Source organism: Cydia fagiglandana, chromosome 3 (assembly GCF_963556715.1).
Source record: "Cydia fagiglandana chromosome 3, ilCydFagi1.1, whole genome shotgun sequence".
Taxonomy (NCBI): domain Eukaryota; kingdom Metazoa; phylum Arthropoda; class Insecta; order Lepidoptera; family Tortricidae; genus Cydia; species Cydia fagiglandana.
The window spans coordinates 17052950-17079243 of NC_085934.1; the positions used below are offsets into that span (position 1 = coordinate 17052950).

Genomic DNA, 26294 nt, shown 5'->3' on the forward strand with positions numbered 1-26294 from the left:
TTTGCGTTTTAAAAAACAATACTGTAATAAGTTATTACTGACAAGAGAAATTTGACAAAATCTCGCAAAAATGGAAGTTGATTTTCTACAAATACACTTTATACACTTTACACTTTGTATGTAAATTATTGAAAGAAATTTTGATCTCGAAGCAAGAAATGAACATCAAATGATCGTCAATTGCTCTGCCGCCGTATGTGCAGCACATCGCGGCGATCGTTCAGCGCGCCTGAGCATTATAAGTAACCTTTGCATAGAAAACCTCGATTTCACTGACGCATAACTAATTGGATTGGATTATATATTTCATCAAACAGTGAGTTGAAAGTGTTTGGTGGCGAATTTGAGTACATATTTGTGTAGAAACGTTGGCACGGCAGCAAAAACAACAGCGAATCCTCAGGAAAATTGGCAACTTAGCAAAGTATACCTCGTGGCCTACAATGGTACGCAGATCGTTGGCTGGTCATACATGCTTTTGCATACGTTGGGTTATTTCTTGAATCGTGGGACCCTCGATAACTTCTGGAAGGCGATCAGCTGGAACCGTTTAATTTTTCAAAATGCTGCAGCGTTAGAAGTTGTAAGTTTCAATATTTCTTTTTGATCTGGTTTCTTTTCTTCACATTGTCTGTTATAATAATTAATGATCAATTACAGAATGGGTGACGATTCCATCCTGTAGGCACGCGCACAATCATGGCCTCCTCTTTCTTTGATGTTTACCCGAAAACCAACGGAATGGTGATTACGCTCCATCATCGCGGAACAATACTTGTTTTTTTTTTTTTTGAGTTTGTCAATAAATAAGAACTTCCCATACTAATATAGTGAACATTTCTGAGCATATTACAGAAAACATATTATAAAGTCATGCCATTTTCGTCGGTAGAAAAGAGGAACAAAAGAATGTAGGCAGAAGGGCCATTAAATACTTGATTGTGAGGTGAAACAGATTTAATTCCGTAATCATTGTAACAAATATATTTACGAATAATTGAGCAGTCCAAAATAACATACATAATTCCTTAAATATAAACCAGTGGCATTACTTTAACTGGTATTAATCATAGTATTATTTATTATACAAAACTTAATATTTCCTACGTCAACAAAGTCACGATATGATAATTTGACGCATGGAAACTAACAACACTCCTTTAGATCCAGTTTTCTATTTTTATACCTAATCAACATATTTTCTCATCCTTGTGTGACGTCTTTGCGCTTATGAATAAAACTTTGAATACTATAATGTGTATTTATGATGTTTTATGAAAATATATGCAAATGAGATGCAGAATCTTAATAAATAATGATAATGGAAGAATACGGATAAGTAAAGTGGCAGGCCTTAAATATGTTACATAGCTTGATGCATATGGCGTGTCTTCATTACCTAGGTAAATAAATAATAAATAATAATTGTAAATGGGAATAGAAGCTTTCATCCAAAGCTATTCTACAATAAAAAATTAACAGCAGAAACACTTTAGGTAGCAATAGGTAAGTATATAACTGGAATCTTATTCAAAACATGCTATCAGATCTGAGCTCACGACAATTGCAACTCGCTCTAGTACCTAACCTACATCAATGTATTCAATATCATATCAAAATTATACATTCAAATGCAGAAAACCGGTCATTTTGGATGGTAACCACTACACCTAATAAAAAGTCCCCCGGCCCGTCTGTCGGTTTGTGTGTCGGTTGGTATGTTCGCTCAAAAACTACTGGACGGATTTTCATATGGTTTACACCTTCTTCAAGAATCTCTATATTGATAGGTACCTATTGATACCTATCAATATAGAGATTCTTATAAATCAAAAAGTGATACTTGAGGAAGGTTTAAATGTATAATTTGTTAACTCGTGCGAAGCCAAGGCGGGTTGCTATAGTTCTAAATAAAAGCAATTTGCTTTTTTGTTGAATTTATAAATATAGAAAGAATGAACGATCATTTTAAATGCATTAATAGCACATGTTACGTGTTTTCATTTTACGACTACCTAATATATTTTTATTAACCATGATAATGATTTGGTTTCCCGCATTGCGTCATTCTCGGCCTCTTATCACCTACTGACTCCACGGGTCAGAAAGGAGGAAAAACTATAATAGGATCTCTGCATTCTCCAACAGCAATTTATTATACCTACTTACATAGGGAAAAACCACGTTTATATGGACGTAGTTTTATTTGGCGTCTGATTCATATAAACATATAGTTAGATTTTAAACATTTTTTATATATATTTTGTAAGCATTACTAGTAGAAACACAAAATGTATAAAACCCAATTTTCGTAAATTTAATAGATACTATAATGAGAATTTATGCATTTCGATATTCTAAACATGCTTACATAAATCTCAGCGCTTAAAGTATCTGTCCGTCTATCAGGTGATAATGCTAACTAAACATAGAGTAGAATGAATTATACCCACCTCTAAAGATTGCTATTTCTACTGATTCCCAATTCTGCAGATTCCCCATTCTACTTTTCGAATCGTAATTCTACTTACAGATTCCCAATACTGCAGATTCCCCATCCTACAATCGTAATTGTACAGATTCCCATTTCTACTGATTCCCATGTCTACGTCTTTCCAATGTTCACTATACATATCTACTCTTATGACTACAATATTCCCTGACTTATTGTATACGTGTTACACTTGTAAATTATTTCGTGGAATTAAAAATGAAAGTGATGGATGGTAGCCTAATTCAGCACCATCTACTATTAAAATAGGTAAAAGTTCTACCTCTATATTGCTTCATATCGCAATTTTATAAAAAGAACATTGGATTTTCCTCAAATGTAAATGTCAGGCTATTTCGACTCAAGCATCAAGCTCGGCGGCGGTCACGACGAGACAATCTAATTGAATAGCGGAGCCCCGCGTCACCGCGGGATCGCATTATCGCCGAGATTCGAGACCAGAGAGTCTACCGCGAACCACATTCGACGTGTTGCCGGGACAGGGATGTCACACTTACCTAAGAATTAACAAGTGCGACAGGGAGACAATACGTCGAACGTGGTTCGCGGTAATCGCGGTAGACCTTCAGACACGAGCCAATGTGACTCGAGCCGTGCCCGGGTCAGGACCGAGGGCAACTCGAGCAGGGACATGGACCGTGATGATGTTATTAATAAATCAGTGCATACAGCGGAAAAAAGGAATAAGTCATGCAATTTTTTTTAAATCGAATAACTGTCGCAGATGAAACGACGAGGCCAATTCGAACGTACACTTGTAATCAAAACGATAGCTAGTTCGTCCATGCGTTTCGTTCGCGCTAATGTATGTATGGAAAAGAACGACAGAAATGTTTGAATTGGTCTCTAAACTTAAACCAGCTGTGGTCACGGAAAGACTGACGTCCCGACAAATGTCAACGGAGATATTACTACCCGAAAGGTAAGGTAAGGGTAGTTTAGTGGTGTTTGATTAATATCTCCGTTGACATTTGTTGGAAGTCAGTCTTTCCGTGCCCACAGCTGGTGCAACTCAGCTGAAACATCGGAATTAAAGGTAAAAACAATGAAATTATATCGCGGTAGACCCGTTTGTGTAATTAAATATATTTAAAGGAAGTTTCAAACTCTTCGGTACATCAGATAAAGACAAATATTGTAATGCCAAAATTCTCTTCTTATCAAAACTCTTTACCTACGTTATACTTAGCGTTTTCCTGCTAATGTGCGTCAAAATTAGTGTACTTGGGTAGACCTAAGTTTATATAATTAATAATTTCACGTTCGTTGTCCAAATGCATTTGTAAAAACACAAAAATAAAACATTATTGCGAAATTGATAAATTTTACACAAGAAAATAAATCTACTTAATCTAAAGATGTCGTTTATTAATAATGTTAAGGTTTTACCTATAAATATTTTTCCATAATGGCGAACTGGTTATTTTTGGTTGTTTGTGTGCAAAATAAGAAACTGCCTGATAACAATGACGTGCAAAATTATTCTACGCTTATCTTTTGAATATAAATGTTATGTTAAATATAGGTACGACAGTCTTACAAACTTTTAGGTTTGTACTGATGAGTTTATAGTTAACATAATGTACCTAATTGTTATACTCTTACACTGGTGATATCTTAGTCACAGTTTGACGATTCGAGTAAACTTGTTAAAATGGTCGGATGTTTTATAATAACCAATGAGAAGAAAATAATGATTTAATGATTACGAGAAATTGAAAATTAACATTTTCTATGTATAATCATCAGACACTAAAATGCTAATTTTGACTGTAGACACAAAGTCATAATTATTAGCATGTACTCTTCTCAAACTTGAGGTTTATAAAAGTTTTATGTACCTAATCCAATTATTCTTTGGCCACTATGTAATCTATGTATATATTATGCAATAAATTACCTTAGACATCAGGGAAATGGACATTCGAGGCCATAATCGTATTTTATCTTAATTTACTTTGAATAGTTAATTTATTATTAATCCAATAATTGTGGATCACAAAGAGGCAAATATAACTTTTAGACCTTGAGTGGTCAGAGCGTTAGCCGCCATCTTGAATTGAAGGGGCCAAAAATTAAATATAGTACCTAGGTACCTACTAAACAAAAATATTTCAAGTTAGTTCCTAAGCAGCAGAATAATATGAAATTTATCACAGAATAATATTAAGAGTAGCTATGGCAAGACATATGAAATAATGAACAAATCGTCATGTGGGTTAATCAGTTGCCAAGCGAAAAAAAAATTATTCAACTTTCATTAAAAGAAAGTCTAGGTGTAGGCCATAGTCTAGACAGACATCTGACTAATTGACAGTGCCATTATATTTCAAGTTATATTATAAAGAGAAACTCTATTAAATTAGCCGTTATAGATATTTATATTTGAAAGTTAGTTAGTAATGATTGTCGTCTGCTATTGTGGAGTACTTATTACGTGTAAGATGATGGATGCTATATTTTCAGTCAGACAAGGAACCTAAAAGAACATTTCAATGAAAATAGTACAAATAATATTTCTTACAGTACATCTGGTGCTCTATTACGACACCCTGTGCTTTAATAAGCACATTACGTAACGACGTAGAAAATTAAAAAGGGCCACATGTGCTGTAAAATGTACGATACTTACATGTGCGGATAGGTAATTCGCAAGTAGTGTCGATTTAAGGTACACCCGGCCGTTTTTTAAAATTCACCACTCGTTGCCAATTTCGTACTTTTATCGAAAATAACTAATACATAATATAACTTCGAAGTCTAATATAACTTTTAAGTATTCATAGTTTTTAAGCCTTTTTAAGTAAAAAATATTATATTTTAAGTAAAATGAATAATTGAATTGAATAACTTAATAAGTTGCCTTGGTAGGGCTTTGTTACTTTATTGGGATGCCATAAATAACAGCAGCATTAATTTAAATATTCCAATTTATATTCAATATAATAATAATATATTATTATTAAGTATGTTGTTTTTCTATCGACGATTCCATGACAAACCAAAGCAACACCTGCTCAATACATTTATTTAAGACTTAACTATACAAAATAACATAACTACCTATTCAAACAGTAAACAGCTTAGGTTATTTGGGTTCATATCACTTAACCTTTACGTTTAACGTCATTTAAAATGCTTGCGTTTAAAAGGTAAGTTGAAGGACGTTCAATAAAAAAGTTGCATAGTTAGATATTTATCACGTCAATGAGAACCTAATAATTTTTGAATTAAAATTCCATTTATATAATCTGTCGCGAGATATGTTTATTAATAAAACAGGTTGTTTTATATTCACACTCTGGCCTCGTCTGAGAACCATAGAATTTTTTTTTTTAGCTTTTAGCGACGCCGCTGACCTACACCAGCGCCTCAGAGGAGTGAAAGCGCGCTGCAGAGTGCACTGTGAACGACTTGTCATGTGATCGGTACCTACAGTCGCCATCAGATATATCGGAGCGGCCAAGGTGCTCACAAATATCTGAACACGTCTCTCTCAAGGCGTTAGAGCGCTTGTTCAGATATTGTAAACGCCTTGGCCGCTCCGATATATCTGATGGCGACTGTACATGTGAAATGGGAGTCATGGGAGAAAGAGAGACACAGCTCGGTGAAAGAGCGCAATCAGTGTTCACTATCATCTGCCAGGTGGCGAATAAGAAATGAACATCAATATAGAAAGGACAGGCGTCGTATGCATGTCTCTACAGCGGCGGATAGGTAGCCATTTAAGCTGAGGACGAAATGACTAAATGTGGTCAAATTTGCCAAAAATATATCTTATGCAAACATTTTATAAAGCTTGAACACAGTAAAACATGGGCACATAAAGTAACAAAAATAAAAATGTTATTGAACATATTTCAAGGAAATTTTTATTGCATTTATTTACTAGACTAATAACCATTTTTACAAATATATACAATTATTAAATTTGCTTTCTATATGCCATACTGCGTGCTTTGCGTCGAATCCGGCTCATTAAGTCTTGCACAGCACTATCAGGATATCTTTTGCAAGCCCATTTCCATTTGTTTTGCAATTCAGCTGCCGATTTAACTTCTCCGCCTCCTTTTTTTAGAATCCCTTTCATAATTGACCAATATTCTTCAATCGGCCTCAGTTCAGGACAATTTGGAGGATTGCACTCTTTAGGTACCACTGCGACATCGTTATGTTTATACCACTCAACTACTGCTTTAGAGTAGTGACAGCTCGCAAGGTCTGGCCAAAATAATGGCTGTGAGCTATGACTGCGTAAAAAGGGCAGTAGACGCTTTTGCAAACATTCTTTTTTGTAGATTTCACCGTTTACTGTGCCTGTTGTTACGAATGAACGACTTCTTTTACCACAACTACAAATAGCTTGCCATAAAAGAAATTTTTTTGGAAACTTCGATCTCTTTTTTATCTTGCAATCTTCTGGGGCATCCTTACGATTCTTAGAAGTATAAAATTCTTGCCCCGGTATCTGCTTGAAGTCTGCTTTGATGTACGTTTCATCATCCAATACAACGCATCCAAATTTTGTCAAGTAATTGTCGTACAACTTTCGTGATCTCTGTTTTGCAGACAGATTTTGCTTAGCGTCGCGATTGGGTGCAGCTTGTGCTTTGAACGACTTTAATCCAGCTCTTGACTTAGTTTTCTGTACATATGACTGCGACATTTTGACCTTTTTTGCGACATCACGGGACGATAACTTCGGATTCGCTGTAAAAAGTCGCAAGACATGGGCTTCTTTTTTTTTATCCTTTGCGCCTTGCTTACCTGCACTTCCCGGCTTGCGATCTACTGTCAATCGTTCTCGGAACCTTTTTAAAACTAAACATACGGAAGATTGCGGTAATTTTAAAAGTTTTGCTAATGCCCTATAACTTAAATGAGGATTTTCAGTATGTTTGCGCAAAATAATTTCACGTTTCTTGTGTTCAGAGCTCGCCATCGTGAAAACAAATGATCAAAGTGGAATGCTGTCATAATAGTTTTTATTCAGGATATCAAATAGTTTTTATTTATAATACTAAGAAGTTTCCATATTGTATAAATAAAAATATATAAGCATTTACTTGTGCCCACATTTTACTGTGTTCAAGCTTTAGACGCTACATGTTACTGAGAGTTGGTTCGTTGATTTAGGATCGCGTCACCTCCGTAGTCCAGGAGAGGAAGCAAAAAAAACGGGTAAATTTCGTAACGGTAGGCAATTTCGTAATCGTCGAAGGGAATGTAGAGAGGAGAGTTTTTTGCTGACCTCGGTATGAGCCGACCAGAATAGAGTATGTTCCATGATTATCGGCCCTATGGATTAGATATGTCAGTGTCAAATGTGACGTTTCTTCAAACAAAAACGTCACTTTTGCCACTGACATATCTAATCCATATCGTTTCTAGATCTATTAATTGACATATCTTAAAGTTCGAACCGGGCAGCAAGCCTAAATTCCTAATAGGTACATAGAGTAGAACGCCACGTGAGCTCCGTTAAAAAAATAATTAGAAATAATCTGATTGGCTAATTTAGAGAAACACAGGCCAATTCGAGCGAGACAAAAAAACACGTATATTTTTCACGCACTTGCTATGCGTATTATTATTTTTCACGCAATACTTTTTTCTCTCGGCATATTGTACCTAACTGTATACTAACTGTGGCGTAAATTACTCAGACGCGCAATTTTCTATAAGTACCTACTGTTCTTGCGTAGGTACAATAGATTTGACTCTCGGCCCAATTCCAACTTTAAGATACGTCAGTTAATAGATCTAGAAAAGATATGGATTAGATATGTCAGTGTCAAACAAGTGTCAAAACTGACGTTTCTTCAAACAAAAACGTCACTTTTGACATTTGTTTGACACTGAAATATCTATTTCATATCGTTTCAATATCTAGTATTTGACGTATCTCATTGTTTGAATATGGCTGTGTATCTGTGTTATTTATACCACGTTATACCTACTTAAGCACTTATCCCTCGCAGCGTGATTGCCAGACGCTGGCAATTAGCAGCAAGCCCTTTGTGCCGCGTCTGTGTTTGACAGGTCAAAGGCGATACTCGTCATTGAATAGGTACCTTTCACAAGTACAGCCGTAGACGGGAGGGAAACAAAACGTTCTAGTTTTAATTAGTTATTTTAATTTTGTTAATAACATGCATGCTCACTCATATTTTATGAATTATCCTGTATTTTCTCTATTTAAGTGAAATGTTAAATTTCTTTATGAGAAAATAAATTCTTTAACCACAACGTCGGATACATTGAACCAAAGATATTGAAAGAGAGGAAAATGCGTACCTACCCACTTATTGTACTTTTTATACGTTCACTGCACAAAAAATGATTCGAATTTCACAAAGTGAATCTTTTAATATTAAACAAGTGGTTCGGCGGTGTGCCGCAGGTTAAAACTTAGTAAATCGGCTCGATTCGGAAAATGAATTAGATATCTATTAGACATCAAGAAGTTACGATATGGATAATTTAAAGATATTTGTAAGGTAGATATCTCAAATTTGACGTTTCCGCGATTCCGGACGTCTTCTTGAACGATTTCCACAAGTTATGACTTAGATATCCAAGTCACATCTAGTCGATATCTAATGTAGATCCCAAAAATCTCTAGTTCGTCTCTAATCTTGCAATTATCTCGTTTCCCGAATACGCCTGAATGTATCACACCGACAAAAACTGAATGTGCAACACTTTTTACTTAAGCTGAAAGGAGACCTCCACTAACGCTCGTTCAGTTTGCTCATTATTTTAACAAAACAGGATTTTATATCTTTATTATGATGATGAAAACATTCGAATCATCATATAAAAATAAAGTGGTTGTGAACTCAATGACTACATTAACTGGGTCGGTATCTAAGTAAACACGTTTTAATTTGCAAAGTCATCTTCATTAATCACAACCTGGAGACAAATGATTTTACCTATTTCATTTATAAATAAATAATCCAATAATTTTTGGCCAACATATACCTACCAGACAACAATAGCCATTGTCGCAAACCTAATCGCTTGCTATCTGAGCGTTTCTTTTATTTTTTGCCATTTTTATATAATTGTGACCTTTTTTGCCACCATTGTATTAGGTATTTCTACTCAGAATCACGAACTCTTTCGATCCAAACGGGATTAAATAAAAACCACAGTTTTTTTCCTAGTGTGTTACCATTTCCCCATATACTTTGTACGGCGGTAACAAAAAGGAAAGTTAAAAAAATGTATGGAAATTTTAGGGCACTGTTTTTCTCCTATAAGGATGAAAAGGGCTCGCGATCCTAACTAGGAATAACACGAAAGTGTCAAAAAAGTCACAATATATAAAAATGGCAAAAAATAAAAGAAATACTCATTTCATGGCTCCTCTACACGATGGGCCAGCGCCGGCCACTCCAAGGGACGCATTTATGCGTTAGAGGGAGCAGGTGATATTGCTATCTCATTCTACCGCATGGCTGCGTCCCTTGGAGTGGCCGGCGCTGGCTCAACGTGTAGAGGAGCCATCAGGATACCGTTGCAATAAACGCCAAAAAAATACATGAGACCAATCTTTTGAATAGGAAACGAGTGTTAGATTAGAAAAAGTTAAGCAAAGGACCGATGTTCAATAACCTTGGTTTTTAATCAGAGAAGTCTACGTTATTTCCGGGGATCCTTGCTGAGACCCATCTGACTCTACTGATATCAACGTGCACTTTCGGACATTAGATTTCTTCTTTTTTAAATTGAACACACACAAGTAGGTATTTGAAATGAGAAACGTAATGTTAAAGTTGTAGGTATAGTTTTAAGTCAGAAGAACAATTCGGCCCTTAAATATCCTATCGTCGCTGTGCCTACAAAAGTCGCCATGTGTTTTTAACCTACTTTACAGGAAACACAAAAAACTGTTTATTTCGATAACTATTGAACATATTCAAATCATAATTTTTATGATAAAAGTATTTGCACTTTAACATATATTACGGAATTACCTGAAATGATATTTTAGTTTCAATAGTGTGAAAAAAATATTTTTTTATAAATATGTTACATAGCGATTTTTGTTTTAGTCGTAAAAACCGCTAAGTGTCTTAACCAGTTCATAGGTAGATTTAAATTAAATGATGGGGGTGTTCAATAAAACAGAAAAAAAAACTTTTAAGTCGATATAATGGAAATTTAATTATGATTGAATAGTCTACGTACTTTTTTATTATAACTAGATATTACTACATATTAATATTTCCTTGTTTGTAGGCAACACAAGGGTCACTGCGGTATTTGCGTGGCTTGTAAATTGAAATTTTGTTGTCTTGTAATATTTCTTTAAACTTCTTTCTCCCAACACAGCATACGAAAAAATAATTCAATCGACTCTTTTACATATATTCTGGTACTTATTATTTTCCTTTGAAAAGACATGAATAATTAATAATGTATTTGTCTGATGTTTACTGCTTTTTTTATTTATTTATTATCTAAGTTTGTGTTACAATATTAAACACGACACGATACTGCCTAGCTGAATTGAAAATAAACCATTTGTATTTAAGATATTGACCCTGCCTGTGAAGGCGATGGCCCTGGGTTCGAATCGGGTCCATATTGGGTCGCATAATAATTGATTGTCCTAATGTAATGTTACGCATAAAACTCATTTCGCATTATTGTTATTGTGCTGGAAATATTAACATTTCTGAAAAATTATAACACAAACCATTTGCAATGCAAAATATTTTCGAAAATACTTTCTGTTTCAGTTGGAGAAAAAATATGCGAAAAGAGATTTATGCGTAACATTACATTATGACAATCAATTATTATGCGATGAGACCTTAGGACCCCGTTCGAATCCCAGTAAGGGCATTTATTTGTGTGATGACACAAATATTTGTTTCTGAGTCATGGCTTGGTCATGGTTGTTTTCTATGTATGTAAATATTTATATATTATATATATCGTTGTCTGAGTACTCACAACACAAGCCTTCTTGGGCTTACTGTTGGACTTAGTCAATCTGTGTAAGAATGTCCTATAAAATAACATGTTTTTTTTTTCTTTAAGTAATGCATAAATGCACTACATGTTCATGTTATAAAGTACATTGCGCTAACTTTATTAATTTTTTTTTATCAGAGATAAATCAAAATTACATAATTTTTTGATCCAAAAGCATCGGTAAACCAGAATGGTTTGTCTCGATACTCCATTCCGCAGTACTTAAATAAGTAAATATACAATAGGCAAAACATATTTCTATTTTTTATGTAATTTTTCATTCACTTGTTACCTTTAAAACTGCCAACAACTTGTAACGAAAACTCACAAAACTCAATTATTTGTACACACACGTAATAACATACGGTAGACTGGATACTGGATTGTTATAAAAAAATTATCGCTATGTGCGAGGAACTACATATCGGGCGCAAGCGCATCTAATCATTTTTCAATAAACTTGTAGAAAATATCGCTATGTGTCATGAATGACATAGCGAGCGCACGTCTGTAATTGCTGTTGAAGTAAGCTAATGTAGTTATGTGATTTATTCCAGTTAGCGATTATAGGAAGAGCATTCATTGTATGGGCATCACATACCTACATTTGTTAAATCCTTAAATAGTGAAATAAGCTCAACGCTGTTTTTGGAGCATATGCGTATGGAAATAAGGTTCAAAATGGCATTAAAACCTAAAAATCGTCAAAAATCACATAGCGACTTTTGTAGGCACAGCGACGCTATGTCAATCTGTTATCACCACCAGGCTGTCCCTCATGAACCGTGATAGCTGGACACTATATATTCTTTTTAATAGACTATTGAAATTTTCACAGATGATGAAAAAAAAAAACAGAATAATATAAATATTTAAGTGGGGCTCCCATACAACAGACGTGATTTTTTTTGCCGTTTTTGCGTAATGTATGTAAATTCAATGTTGACGTGTAAAAGTGCCCTTATGGCCTATTTGCTGAATAAATGTTTTGTTGAAGTTGAAGAATGGTATGGAACCCTTTGTGATCCTTGGCTCGTTTTTTAATTATGTAGATTTCTTCTGAGTGACTTTTTTAATATAATTTTGCTAGTATTTTGTAATATTTTATAGAAAGATTAACTTTTAGTATAGCCTACTAGCGGCGCTATTTGCATGGCATTGATATTGTGTCATTTCCTCTCTCCAATCCCCAAAGATACAATATAGGTAATATGCCTAGGTACCTAATACTGTTAAATTGAAAGACAGAGTACTTAGCTCTTCGTTACAATAGAATATGTAGATTTACCCATCATGGAACAGTGGTATTCAGGTCATTTGAGAGACGCACGCGGAGCCAAGCCAAAGCCAACACAATGACATAGAGGCATTTTTAACACTTGTGAGACAAAACATGTATTGAAATTTCATGAGTACGTAAGTCTATAAATCTGTTCTTTTTTAGCCTCTCAGTGTTTTTATATTTCATCTTGACGAAAAATATTTTTATTCACGTCGTGACTTAACATATTGCCTACCATTACTGTAAATAATGTTCACTAATGTATAGGTACATATTTACCTTGCTAAGACTCCCGGGTTGTATACACAAACCCTAGATACAAGTAAAAAACACAATAAAAGGTCCCAAACAAATAAAGGACAAGCAATTTCGAATCTCAAGCAGCACTTAAATTTTACGCATCAAGTTTAAGGAGTCCATTAAATTCCATTGTACAGCTATTCGTGTCCGAGAGTGTACACTTTAAGAATTTAAAGCTGAAATGTACTTAGTGAAAAACTGTCGTCATGCTAATGTGTACCTTATTTAACTTATAATACAGTTTGAAATAAAGTTGATTAATGCTGAAGTAGATATTTTCTAACATTTGTAAGAGAAAATGACGAGGGTACAGTCAAGCTGACGTCTCCAGGCTCTATCTAGCTGGACCGTTCTTTGTGTGCTCTTTCAAAATGTTCGTCATTTCTCGGCTCCGATATTTCCGTTACGGTCACGTTGCGATAAGTTTTCAGTAGGCTTTTATCACGCCTAGTTTATTCATTAATAAAAAACATAAATTAATATTAATAACTAATGTCAATGTCTGATAATAACTTAAGGCCGGGTAGGTTCGAGTTCTTCTTTACTCTCACTGAGCGTAAGCGTGAAAAGCGTTGAAGGGTAAATAAATGTTGGTAACTAAGTTAAGAAAATATACTTTATACTAAAGAAAATATACTTTAAAATTCAGAAAATATACTTTAAATTTATAACAGAAATTAAGCAATTTTCAGTGCTCCAGTAATAGTTGGCACCTTAATGTAATTTTTTTGACCATCTTACAATTCACGTATATTGGGTATTCTATAAAATTAAACTAGATGAGTGAAAACCTGTGTCCGATGTCTAGCGACCCTGAGGTGGGTCGCCGAGATGGCTCTTGTTTTTCGTAACCCTTTTTAGGGTTGATTTTTCAAGTCCTAATTGAATTGGATTTTGCCTGATTTTATTTGCACATAGGTACCTAAAATAAAACTTGAAAAATCAACTGCTTGATAAAAGAATTGACTAAATATTTAATCTATCCATGAGATAAATATGAAAAAAATATTGCAGAGTATCTGTCCTTAGTTTCATGAATATAATAACTTGAATGCGGATGTGGTGAATTAAAATCGTATAAACTCTCTCAAATAACATTTTTCTTATATGTACATATATCTTCGGTTTCTAGTAGGTATAGGTACCTATACCTATATAATTATTATTATCTACTCATTTGGCAAACACAGAATCTAAGAATGCAAGGTTAACCACTTTTGTTTTTGTAAATATAAAAGTATTAAAAATTAATAAAACACCATCACTAGGTACACCTCATAAGACTACAAAATCCCCCGCCGCGTCTGTCTGTCTGTGTGTTTGTTTGTTTGTTCGCGATAAAGTCAAAACCTACTAAACGGATATTCATGTGGTTTTTACCTATCCCCCCATCTCCGTTCTGCCACCGTGGGACTAGACGCGGACTTGCGTTTCACCCTTACGTCGTTACTCTGCCACTGATTCGCTCAAAGCGCTATGCATCCAGCTTTATCATGCGAACGGCTAAGGAGTGGAATTCACTTCCTGTAAATGTATTCCCAGTCCACTATAACTTGGATCTCTTTAAATCAAGAGTGAATAGACATCTCTTAGGTAAGCATGTTCCATCCTAGACTGCATCGGCACTTACCATCAGGTATGATTGTAGTCAAATGTTTACCTATTTCGAATTAAAAAAAAACCTATCAATAGACTGATTCTTGAAATAAAAGTAAAGGCGAGGAGGGTCGCTATTAATATATGGGTAGGTATTGTAAGTAAATAAAAGTAAAATAAATAGGTAATGTTACTATTCGGTAAACAAACTCGTATCGTGCCACAAGAGGCGTCGCTGCAATTTTTCCGGGCCGAGCGCCCTGAGTGCCCGAAGGCCTGGAGGGCCCTTGAAGCCCTCATTACCTCCGGTACACGAGAGGGTTGATACTGTATGTTGTTTGGTAACATGATAACGATGATACAAACCGGTCAAGTATCGAAACACACAAAATAAAGTACCTCTATTTTTATTGCCTAATTGTGTTTCCTTTATAGCATACGAAAAAAACTCGGTTTTTGATATGGCGCATCTAAAATTACATGCGAAATTGTTTTCTATTAAACTATTATGATAGTGATGATAAGTATATACTCGTAGTATATAAGTAATTATTTATAACAAAACCTGATTGACAATGCATAGCGTAGTCGCCACCAGATATATAGGAGTGGCTGAGGTGCTCAAAAATATCTGAACACACACGCTGAGGCCTTGATATAGAGGCGTGTTCAAATATTTGAACATCTTGGCCGCTTCGATGTATCTAATGGCGACCGTACAGATTTCCGTATACACTGATATTGGGCCCGATTCGGATTTTGAAATAGACATCTATTAGATATCTTTTAGTCATTACCAAGATACGATAACGATATGTTTAAGATCTAACCTGTCAAATTTGACATTTGCGCGATTCTGGAGATACTCTTGAACGTTTCCCACAGGATATGACTTAGAGATCCAATTCGCATCTAATAGATATCTAACGTAAAATTGACATTGGTTGCCCGAATTGCGCTGCAAAAGAGAACTAGTTGATATCTAAACTATAACGTATCTAGAATGGATCTAGTACGTGTCGTCTCTTGTGAATATCTTGAAGTTCGAATACGGCAGTTTCATCGGTCCGTTTAGCTCTAGGCAAATAATTATACAGCAACCAATCAGAAATATAGGCATGCATGAAATTGGATTCTGAGTCAACGGATTTTGTATTAAATAAGGTACAGCCGGTATTTATATTATAAGATGTTGAGTATATATTTACTGGTTTTGGCTCTTGGCAAATCTAACTCAGGTTAGTAAAATATCTTACCATATCTATCATATATAATATAAGTATATGTATATAGGGTTAATCGTATATTACTTGGTACTTTCCAATAACTAGATACTTTTACAAAAACAATATTCCAATTACAAGAGCCAGTGCAAAATTATATAATTACAACCATATACTATGTACCTACATAAAAAGAGCGAGCTCATCGCCAACAAACCGCCCCGCAGTTTGGCGAATCTTTGTATTGTGGTACACATATTTTAAATTTCCATGTAATCATCAATAAAAAAAAAGTTAGTTGGAAGTTGGCCAATAATAGACAATTTACGCTAATTGTGACTAGTCAAAATTAGTATTTATCCTGATATTATGATCATAATTGAATATTATAGGCAGACATGGAACAATTGTCTTGTGGCAAAAATGATACGTTTTAAAGTTTTAGATTAGACACTTTATGAATCACCGGCTACGCTCGTAATTAAATTGCTCGGATATCAATATTAGCACGAGCGGTTAAACAATAACTTTTTCCCCTTGTGAATCAAATAACTTTGTCCTAACAGGTACAGTTCCTTCACCAGCTTCTGAAGTAAACGCTTCATCAGAATTAGGAGAAGAAGGGGAGACCAGGCGAATCCTGAATGGACGTGAGGTTTTTGACACCAGATCATACATGGTAAGTTTAAGATATGTATTTACTTACTGATAAAAAGGCAACTATTGGTCATTAGATAAATACCTTAAAACTAGCATACATAATTATTATTATAATATACAGGGTGTTACGGACCATGGGGCTTTAAATCCAGGGCTCGATTCTACTCGCTAAACTGAGCTACTTTTATTATGGCACCAACCCCGAAATCCCGAATTTATTTTTTACTTTTTCATACATTTTGGCTGATCAGATGACGACGTTTTCTATGGAAAAGCCAAAAATTTTTCCCCGATTTTAGGGTTGGTCCCATAGTCAAAGTAGCTCAGTTTAGCGAGTAAAATCAAGCCCTGGAATTAAAGCCCCATGGTCAGACACATACTGTATACCTATCCTAAAGTCACACAATTATGGCTGCGATGCAGTTCGCAACCCCGCCGGCCGGCCGTGTCATGGCTCCTCTACACGATGGGTCAACGCCGGCCACTCCAAGGGACGCATTTATGCGTTAGAGGGAACAAGTGATATTGCTATCTCATTCTACCGCATGGCTGCGTCCCTTGCTGTGTCGACTTCATGATGTACTGAACTGTTACATTTTCATATTATTCTGATGTGATGATATAAGATGTGAAACAATGCACAAATCACATGACAACGACAACGATTAATAAGTAGCTTAAGTATAATACAAATACATATTGCATACCTTCTCTTTTTTACTATAAATTAATTTAATTATTTAATTAAATAGATAATAATAAATTACACATTATCCAGTCCATTTTTAAAAGTGTTCACGGTACTAAAGTCATAATATGTTTTACAATTGACTTCTATCCAACATCCGATATCGGGTTGGACAATGTGAAAACGCTCTAACTTTAATGGCTCCTCTACACGATAGACCAACGCCGGCCACTCCAAGGGATGGGACGCAGCCATGCGGTAGAATTAGATAGCAATATCACTTGCTCCCCATGCGTCCCTTGGAGTGGCCGGCGCTAGGCCATCGTGTAGAGGAGCCATTACGTTCCATAGGTGTGGTTGCGGCCAACGACTACCCACACGGACATGGTGGACAAAAATTGGCTATGCGGTGGCGTAATCCTTAATGAACAATATATACTCACTTCCGCCGCGTGCATAGAAGACGTCAAGCACTTTTACGTGATTACTGGGACCCACAAGTACGTGATTTCTCATTGCATGTCGCAATAAATAAACAAAAATCAAACTTACGAGTAACTATAGGATATTTGACCGTATTTAAAATGAATTATTTTACACCATGCAAGAAATAAAGCACCAGAATATTAATAAGAGAAACGTAAACAGCAGTTGTTTTTAGACACAATTTATATTTTCAAACCCATATAAAACTATAAAGAGTGGGTAATTTGATCGTGACGTCACATGCTGGTGTTTCATAAAAATTCCATAGCAAATCGTTTTGACGTTTCGAAAAAGAAAACTAATTTGACTAGTAGTCAAATACTTACCCCATTCTACGAAAAACAATCGCTTGCGCGTTCTATCTCGACGTCACTGCCATCTAGTGAACGGTTTGCATACTAATGTCTAATACATGCCATGAAACTGTAAAAGACTAACGCTTGCGCGATCTATCTCGACTCTAGCCCCATCTAGCGAGCAATTGGCTAAATTGTCCGTATTGGAAGTGGTACAGCATGTTTTAAATGTTATAAATATGATAAACATTATCATGCAGCATCATGTTCATGATACATACGCTAACTGTATATATATCGATACGTTATGGGTAGTATAGTATGTCGATCGATACTAAATCGTTCAATTAACTTTCGGTCTAGGCATCAGATTAGATGACGATGCTTAATGAACGGCCTAGGCTTATATTTATCTGGCAAATTTAAACAAATGGCGGAGACATAATATATTATACGTATAACTTCTTCACCGTTAATGTATAACCCTCTTGTTTAACAGGTGGTTGCCAGTATCACAGACTAATGAGTGTATTAAAAACGGCGCATTACGTGCCATTTGGAAATGTGTCCATAGAAGTAAGTAACGCAGCGTCGGCCTAAATCGCAATCCTCGTAACTAATCTGACCAAATTTTACAGGAGGCACAAAAAACTTAATTACCAAAAATTTTGTATGAAGACTTGCTTAGTATTTTCTTACATAATGTTTATAGTTAAATTTAGCCGTCAGATTGTTAAAACCTATTTTGTTTAATTTCTGAATCTAAGAGGAATTTTACTTTAAGAGCCCTCTTTACTTTAAGAACGCAAGTCATTAATTTTTGTTTGCAATTTCCCCATTTCCTCAGCATATCGTTTCGATGGAAATGTGTTTAACAACATACGTTGGATGGTGAACGACATAGCAGTTGTCATGACCGAAAGCGCAATTTCCTTCACCAGACGTGTAAAAGGCTGCGATTTCATTCCAAGCACGATCAAATACAATAACATCTCTAAAGATTATGAGGCACCTGGAACCAAGGGATACATCGCTGGATGGGGTTCTAACGATAAATATACTGATGTAAGTACCGTCACAGAATGCATAAAACAACCTTTAGCCTACGACATATGTATATGTATTTGAAAAGATGCGACATCGAGCCCTCTCAGTGGGAAGGTTTGGCAGCACAACGTCCTAAGTGGCGCAGGCTGGTCCATGACAAAGTGCACGGTTTTGAGGAGCAACGTAAAGTTGACCTCGACGCTAAACGCGATGATCTGAAAGCGCGCCAGCCTGCTTCCATTCACTACCACTATGTGGCTGGTGTTCTCACGTGCCCTCAATGTGCGCGGAGGTTCACCTCCAAGATCGGCTATGTCAGCCATATTCGGGCGCACGAGCGCCGAGCTAACTAGGAGTCAAAGTGGTCGCCATGGTCGAAATCGGCCGGAAGGGATCATCATATCTATTTAGACTTATAACTGTGTCCCTTATAAAGGATGACTCATTATAATATTTAAATTGTACCATAATATCCAACAAACTTAAATTGACTCTATACTGCAAAACGTAATTCAAGACCAAAAAAAGTAAGACAATGTTGCCACTTTTTACTAGCGCGTCTTGTATTTACGTAAAAATAAATAAATAAAAGATTTTTTTCTAAATAGTAGGAGTAAAATTACTAATAAATAAATTATCTTAGCGTGATTATTTATCAAAAAGAATGTACTATTTTACAAACAAATTATTGCAGTGGCAACATTGTCTTACTATTTTTGGTCTTGAATTACGTTTTGCAGTTTACACTAGGTTTTCAAATTGTCACTTTACTGTGTCCACGATGGGAAGCAAGCCAATCTTGAAATGTTCATTCAGGCAGCAGACATGATAGCCCGAACCAGCGTCAACTCCCCCGTGATGATGGAAGCGGTGAACATCATAATCAACAAAGACAGCTGCAAACATCGCTGGTTGCCGCGCTACCACTCAATCATCGACAAGTACATGATCTGCGGAAAAACGGCCCGCGTCAACAAATTGAGCGATTCTTGTGTTGTATGAACATGAATTTAAATATCTCCCTTTTTCTCCCTTATGTCTCCACCCTCCTCTTGTCTTCTCTCTGGTTTCTTACTTCCCGTCACTTATGCTCATCCTAAGTTGTCCTAAGGTATATTATAAAAGGCAAATAAAAATAGGCAAGCCGTACCTGAGTTGCCCTTCTTTTTCTTCATAAGTTTAAAGATTAGTGTTATTCATGTTAGAATAGCCCAAGATTCCGAATATCAGACAAGCCAATAGGAATCGAGTTCTATAGACGCTCCGCCACTGATAGGTAGGTACCTACTTACTTATATTTGACTCTTCCCTCTCATTCTTTTCTATTTCATATTAACCACTAGGACTTCAGGTCTTCGGCCCAACGCAGAGCTCGGCCTTTGACCTTCGCACTAGCTGTCCACACCACGTTTTACGTAAACAATTGCGGTTGTAGTCCTGATAGAGCTTATCTGCAATTCTTATTCTTAAGTCCGGCTCACGCTTAATTCTTAATGCTTCTTAACGCTTAATACTTCTTATACGTTTTTCCAGTAATCTATAGGTATTGGGTCCAATCGCTTAACAAAAGATAGATCAAATCGACGATCTCCTTTGCAGGAGGCATGCACATGTCGGAGGCTCTGGGTCTTCAGGGCCTTCGCCCTTCGCATTCAGACACTTGTACTATAATTGTTCTGTCTTTGAGCACTAACCTCCTGCAACTCTTGCTTTTCAAAAAGCCTCTGGGGGACGATTCGGGCCTTCGGCCTTCGCCAAAGCTGTCCACCATGAGTTTCACGTAAACCATTACGGCTGTGTCCCTAAAACAGCCCAACCCCGTTTTTTTTTCTTAAGCCCGACTCATGCTTGACTGTAGATTTCTAATAGGTTTTCCTGTCATCTAGAGGTGAAGAACTATTATGTGTATTTTTTCATAATGTTTATGATGCTGCGTTGTTTATTTATTAGTATCTTGCTGGTCGTTTATCGTTATAAAATTTGCACAGACTAATCAAGCAGCGTGCAGACAGCTGATTTTCTCAGAGGAGGAAGGACCTCGAATCAGGAGGTTCGAGGGGGATCCTGACAAGCTCCTTCTACACTCCGCAGCGGAAGTCAAGAAGAGGGAGAAGATAGAAAAAATGACGAGACGTATGGCGCGGAACACAAATGGAGGGTTTTGCGAGGTATGGCGACAACATGAAAGATTTTTCACCCGAAATACCAGATAATTTCCTAGTCAGATCAAAAATGGCGCATTTAATTCGCGGTGGCTTACGCCATACGTTAATAATAAAATATTATCATGTTATTTTTTTAAAATCTTTAGGAAACAAACAGCGTTTTATAAAAATTACTAAAAAATAGGCCTAAAGTTACATAAGTCAATAAGTTAATAATTACAATGAAAATTAGGGTACTTAATTATAAATATAGGGTTTCCACGGAAGACCTCGACACAAAGCTGAGTGGAAACCTTTTCAATGACTTTTAAACAGTTTTTGTGACATGTTTAAAATTTTATTCTATTCTATTATAATCCGTTTTCATAAGTAGAGCGTGTCACAACCGTTTTAAATAAATAAATATTATGCGACATTTTTACACAAATTGACTAAGCCCCACGGTAAGCTCAAGAAGGCTTGTGTTGTGGGTACTCAGACAACGATATAAATAATATGTATACAAATACTTAAATACATAGAAAACAACCATGACTCAGGAACAAATATCTGTATCATATTACAAATAAATGCCCTTACCAGGATTCGAACCCGGGACCATCGTCTTTATAGGCAGGGTCACTACCCACTAGGCCAGACCGGTCGTCGTTTTTGTAACGAAACTTGCTACTACTATCCCTTGGCTGACGGAACAGGATAACAAAAAGAAAAAAAATGATCCACCCGTTTTCATTATCGCAGGATTTATACCAATTTCCATTTCCAGCGTCTGGTTGACGTAACTGGTGACCGAAGAGCTGGCGGCTACCTCGCACAACGTATCAGCATTGCGATACAGCGCGGAAATGCCGCCAGCTTCCTTGATACAATGCCTCAGGGGCCTATTTCAGATTTAAGCTAGTTATTAATTTCGTTTAGTAGTACCACTGTATATACAGTCTGTGGCTTGTAATACGAACAAAAAAATTTACTGTATGCTGTACCCCTCATACTGACCAACATTTGTTCAGCAACTTTTAAAAATAACTTGTGGTTTGATTTTTAAGACACGTTAAATTTTATTCTAAGACGCAATGTATTGCGAATTTTGTTATGTTTATGGCGTGACAAGCAACGTCAATCACAATGATATGGCGTGGCGATGGCGTCCATTGAAGATAATATTTATGTTGTATGAAAAATAGGGACTCTAAATACTTCATAATTTTTAAAAGTTGTTGAACGAAAGTGTCATTGTTTGAGGAGTTTAATCTATGTTTTAATTATTGCTCGTGTTACAGGCCGCACCCGGTATATTGTATGTAAATAAATGATCAAGTTATGCCAAAGTTAAAAAAAAAATCATATGAAGTAATTTTTTTAATTTTTTAGAATGACCACGGTGGCCCGTTAGTCATCGGGCATGGATCAGATAGCATAGTGGTTGGCATCATGTCGTCGTACAGGGTTCATGATAACTCGAAACAATGCTACGGGCCGTTCCTTTACACCAGTGTTTACAATAACAGACATCTTATTCATTGTGCCATCTACAAAACTGAAGGGTATGTAGTAGCAAAAAGAATAGATAGTATAGAGGCAAAGACATATGTAACTTCGTAAAAGATGAATAAAGTCTAAGGAAAAGACGTGCCTCGGAAATCAAGAAAAAGTCATTCTCGGATAGATGCCGCACACGTCAAACTTCTATCTTTTGAAGTATAAATAACATTTGCACTGCGTGGGGGCTATCAAAATCACTGCAGACTTTTGTAGGTCTGACTGTAACTGATACTACGGATAACTGGGATACCAAGCTTACTAAATGTAATCAAGATCCGTCTCTAGGTATCTCGCTCGCACGTAATTGTGTGTAATCAGAATGGTTTTCTGAATTGACCACATCACAATGAGCTCGTCCATAAAAAAACTCAGTTTCCTGTACCTATTTACTAGATATCTGCTAGATATACAATGGAATAAGTGTGTTATAGATACTGTATAATTAAACTTACCTGTATAATTAAAATTTTTACAGAGACGACTGTTCGACGGTGTTGAGAGATCAATCTAGCGTGCTAGAAGAGGAAACGTATGACTGGGGGAACATTACAGTCAGGTACTTCTTTACCTATTAGGGTTCCGTATCCGAATGGCAAAAAACGGAACCCTTATGGATTTGTCATGTCTGTCCGTCTGTCTGTCTGTCTGTATGTCCGTGTATGTCACAGTCTCTTTTTTCCGAAACTATAAGAACTATACTGTTGAAACTTGGTAAGTAGATGTATTATGTGAACCGCATTAAGATTTTTACACGAAAATAGAAAAAAAAAACAATAAATATTGGGGGTTCCCCGTACTTAGATCTGAAACTCTAAAATTTTTTTTTTCATCAGACCCATACGTGTGGGGGGTTACTTTGGATAGATCGTCAAAAATGATATTGAGGTTTGTAATATCATTTTTTTCTAAACTGAATAGTTTGCGCGAGAGACACTTCCAAAGTGGTAAATTCTGTGTCCCCCCCCTGTAACTTCTTAATAAGAGAACAATAAAACAAAAAAAAATATGTGATGTACATTACCATGCAAACATCCACCAAAAATTGGTTTGAACGAGATCTAGTAAGTAGTTTTTTTTATACGTCATAAATCGTAAACCGCAATTTTATTATGTTACTTGCTGCTACGGAATCCTTCATAGGCGAGTCCGAATCGCACTTGGCGCTTTTATTTAATGAATAGGGAACATTAGGTTGCACCACTAGCACATACTACAGTAAACAAACCTCATTGACATCATCATGCGTCACTAGGTCAATTATATGGTCTAACGTGAAACACTCGGTGAAACACGACAATCGAAAATTGCCAACAATGCCAAAATTGAACCAAAAGCGTAGCTAGTGGCTCAAAACGTGATTGTCCATTGCAAAAATCTAGAATAAGTTGTGAGGAATAAGTTTTTGGCAAAAAAATCATTTTTGGTACAAGCTTTTACCGCCGACCGTACTTTTCTTTCCACAGGCAACTAATACTCATCGAGACAATTCTAAAAACCCCAAACACAATTAAGTTTCGTTGTTTTATCACAGACCTCCGGTCTCCATCATCAGATCAGCTCGATGACACCATAATATTGCATTGTCACCCGACTTACGTATGTATAGGTACAAAATTTCAGCTCTATCGGAAACCGGGAACTGGATCAAATTTAACTTGCAAGATTTGATTACAGACAGACAGACAGACAACGGTCAGGTGAAACTAAATAAATCTTGTAAAATAGTACCTTTCTACCGAAACGTCACAAATGTTTTTAAGGTTTGTAATTCCAAAGCCGGAGCGTTTGCGGACCGAATTATACATACTTAAATGTGATTTTACAGGGCTAAGACGGTATACGAAGACGAAGGCCAACCAGTACTTCGTAGCAGCAACGATACCATTGACCCGTTAGCCCCGGGCACGACACCCGGAAATACAGAAACCTTGCCGAGCGACACAAAGATAACATAACTAAAATCGTGTTTTTACTTAAATTAAATACAATAAATAAAATTATGGCTCTATAAATGTTCAAAGTAAACCGAAGGTATGGTTCCATATTTTCGAGCGATGGCACCATACTTTTGGCCTTGGATGGCGATACTTTTTGATATAGTTGGTCAAGCAGATCTTGTCAGTAGAAAAAGGCGGCAAATTTGAAGAATTTAGGCGCGAAGTAATATCGTTTCATAGAAAATTGGAATTACTGACATGATTTGCTTGACCATCCATATTTAACAAATTAAACATACCTATTACTCCTATTAGTGAAACTATAAGGATCAAAGTCAAATGGTGTTCTAAAACTTTTAAACATCCGTCGAAAGATGGCAGTAAATTCACTGTGTCTACATAATTTTATTTACTTTGACAATTCGCCTCTATTTCAAATTAGTTTTCTCATTGCTATTAATAGCGTTCTCTATTAGCGAATAGCAGAACTTAAACAGGAGAAGCTGAACCAGCGATACACCGACGACATCTGTGAGGTAAGTAAAGAAACGTTAAGTTTCCTAATAAAAATTCCATAGAACGAAAACTAGGGTGAGTGAATTTTACTTAGTTCAGCTATTCCACGGGAGATGGCGCTTAAATCAATTTTCCTATAATTACGTATCCAAAAAAGGGACAAAGGGAAACTCATTAATATTTAATATAATAAAATAATAATATATTTAGTCTGCTGTGGGATGCTACATGTGTGAGCACCTTTGCCGCATCGCATCTTGCACAGACAATACGTGCGGCTGGGGGGGCTGCGGAGAACGCTGCGAGACAGAAACATGCCAAGTACTCAAACTTGAAGCCGGTTTACGATTTTGTCCCTCTCGCTGTTGAGTCGGCTGGTCCTTGGTGTTCCGAGGCGAAGGTTTTTGTGAGGGATCTGGGAAAACGCTTGCGGGATAGGGGTTGCGATCCTAGGTCTGGTTCGTACCTGGTCCAGCGTATATCGTTGGCTATTCAGCGCGGGAACGCCGCTGGTATTTTGGGGACGTTTGTGCCGGGTACTTACCGGATTAGGATATAGGTTTATGGCTTGTTATTGTGTTGTGTACCAATTTTCTTTTAAATTTGACGATGCGTGTTGCGGATGACATATGTGAAAGTATACATTTTATTTTGACGAAACCTGAGGTGGATGAGCTATCTGTATAGTGACGAAGCCTGCGCTGTGGATCTGAAGGTACTGCTATTATTATGTTTTTTTTTGTGGGAAAAAATACTTGTATTAAGAGAATATTGAAAATAAAAAACACTTTTTATATAATAAAACTTTGTTGCCTGTCAGTTCATCCATCCGTCCGTCCGTCCATCACGATCTTATTTGTAGAGCCGTAGAGCTTGTCACAAGTCACATATTTTTGCGGCCTTCGAAGAGTAACATATAATAAATCATTGCAAGTGACAGTACCACTGTAATTATAATAATTAATCATATCATAAGAGTGACATTCCATTTCCAACTGCAGCTGCAATACTGTTCATTTTACTATGGAAACGCGTCGCTGTCATTGTCAA

General features: G+C 36.2%; 1 protein-coding gene across 1 annotated transcript; it reads left to right on the forward strand.

Annotated features, from left to right (window-relative positions):
* Positions 1-15878: 15878 nt before the first annotated feature.
* LOC134680561 (uncharacterized) lies at positions 15879-24757 on the forward strand. The gene is made up of 10 exons (XM_063539674.1): positions 15879-15922; positions 16474-16586; positions 17607-17755; positions 18537-18613; positions 18885-19102; positions 19901-20080; positions 21073-21252; positions 22621-22793; positions 23267-23347; positions 24617-24757. Exons 2-10 carry the CDS (start codon positions 16584-16586, stop codon positions 24744-24746), a joined length of 1191 nt encoding a protein of 396 aa, XP_063395744.1. The 5' UTR covers positions 15879-15922; positions 16474-16583; the 3' UTR covers positions 24747-24757.
* The last annotated feature ends 1537 nt before the right edge of the window (positions 24758-26294 follow it).

Excerpts from the sequence above, each read along its gene's own strand:
- LOC134680561 (XM_063539674.1), top strand. Across the intron at positions 20,081-21,072 it reads AATTGAGCGATTCTTGTGTT|ACTAATCAAGCAGCGTGCAG; the intron begins GTATGAACATGA and ends AAATTTGCACAG. Across the intron at positions 22,794-23,266 it reads GCCATCTACAAAACTGAAGG|AGACGACTGTTCGACGGTGT; the intron begins GTATGTAGTAGC and ends AAATTTTTACAG.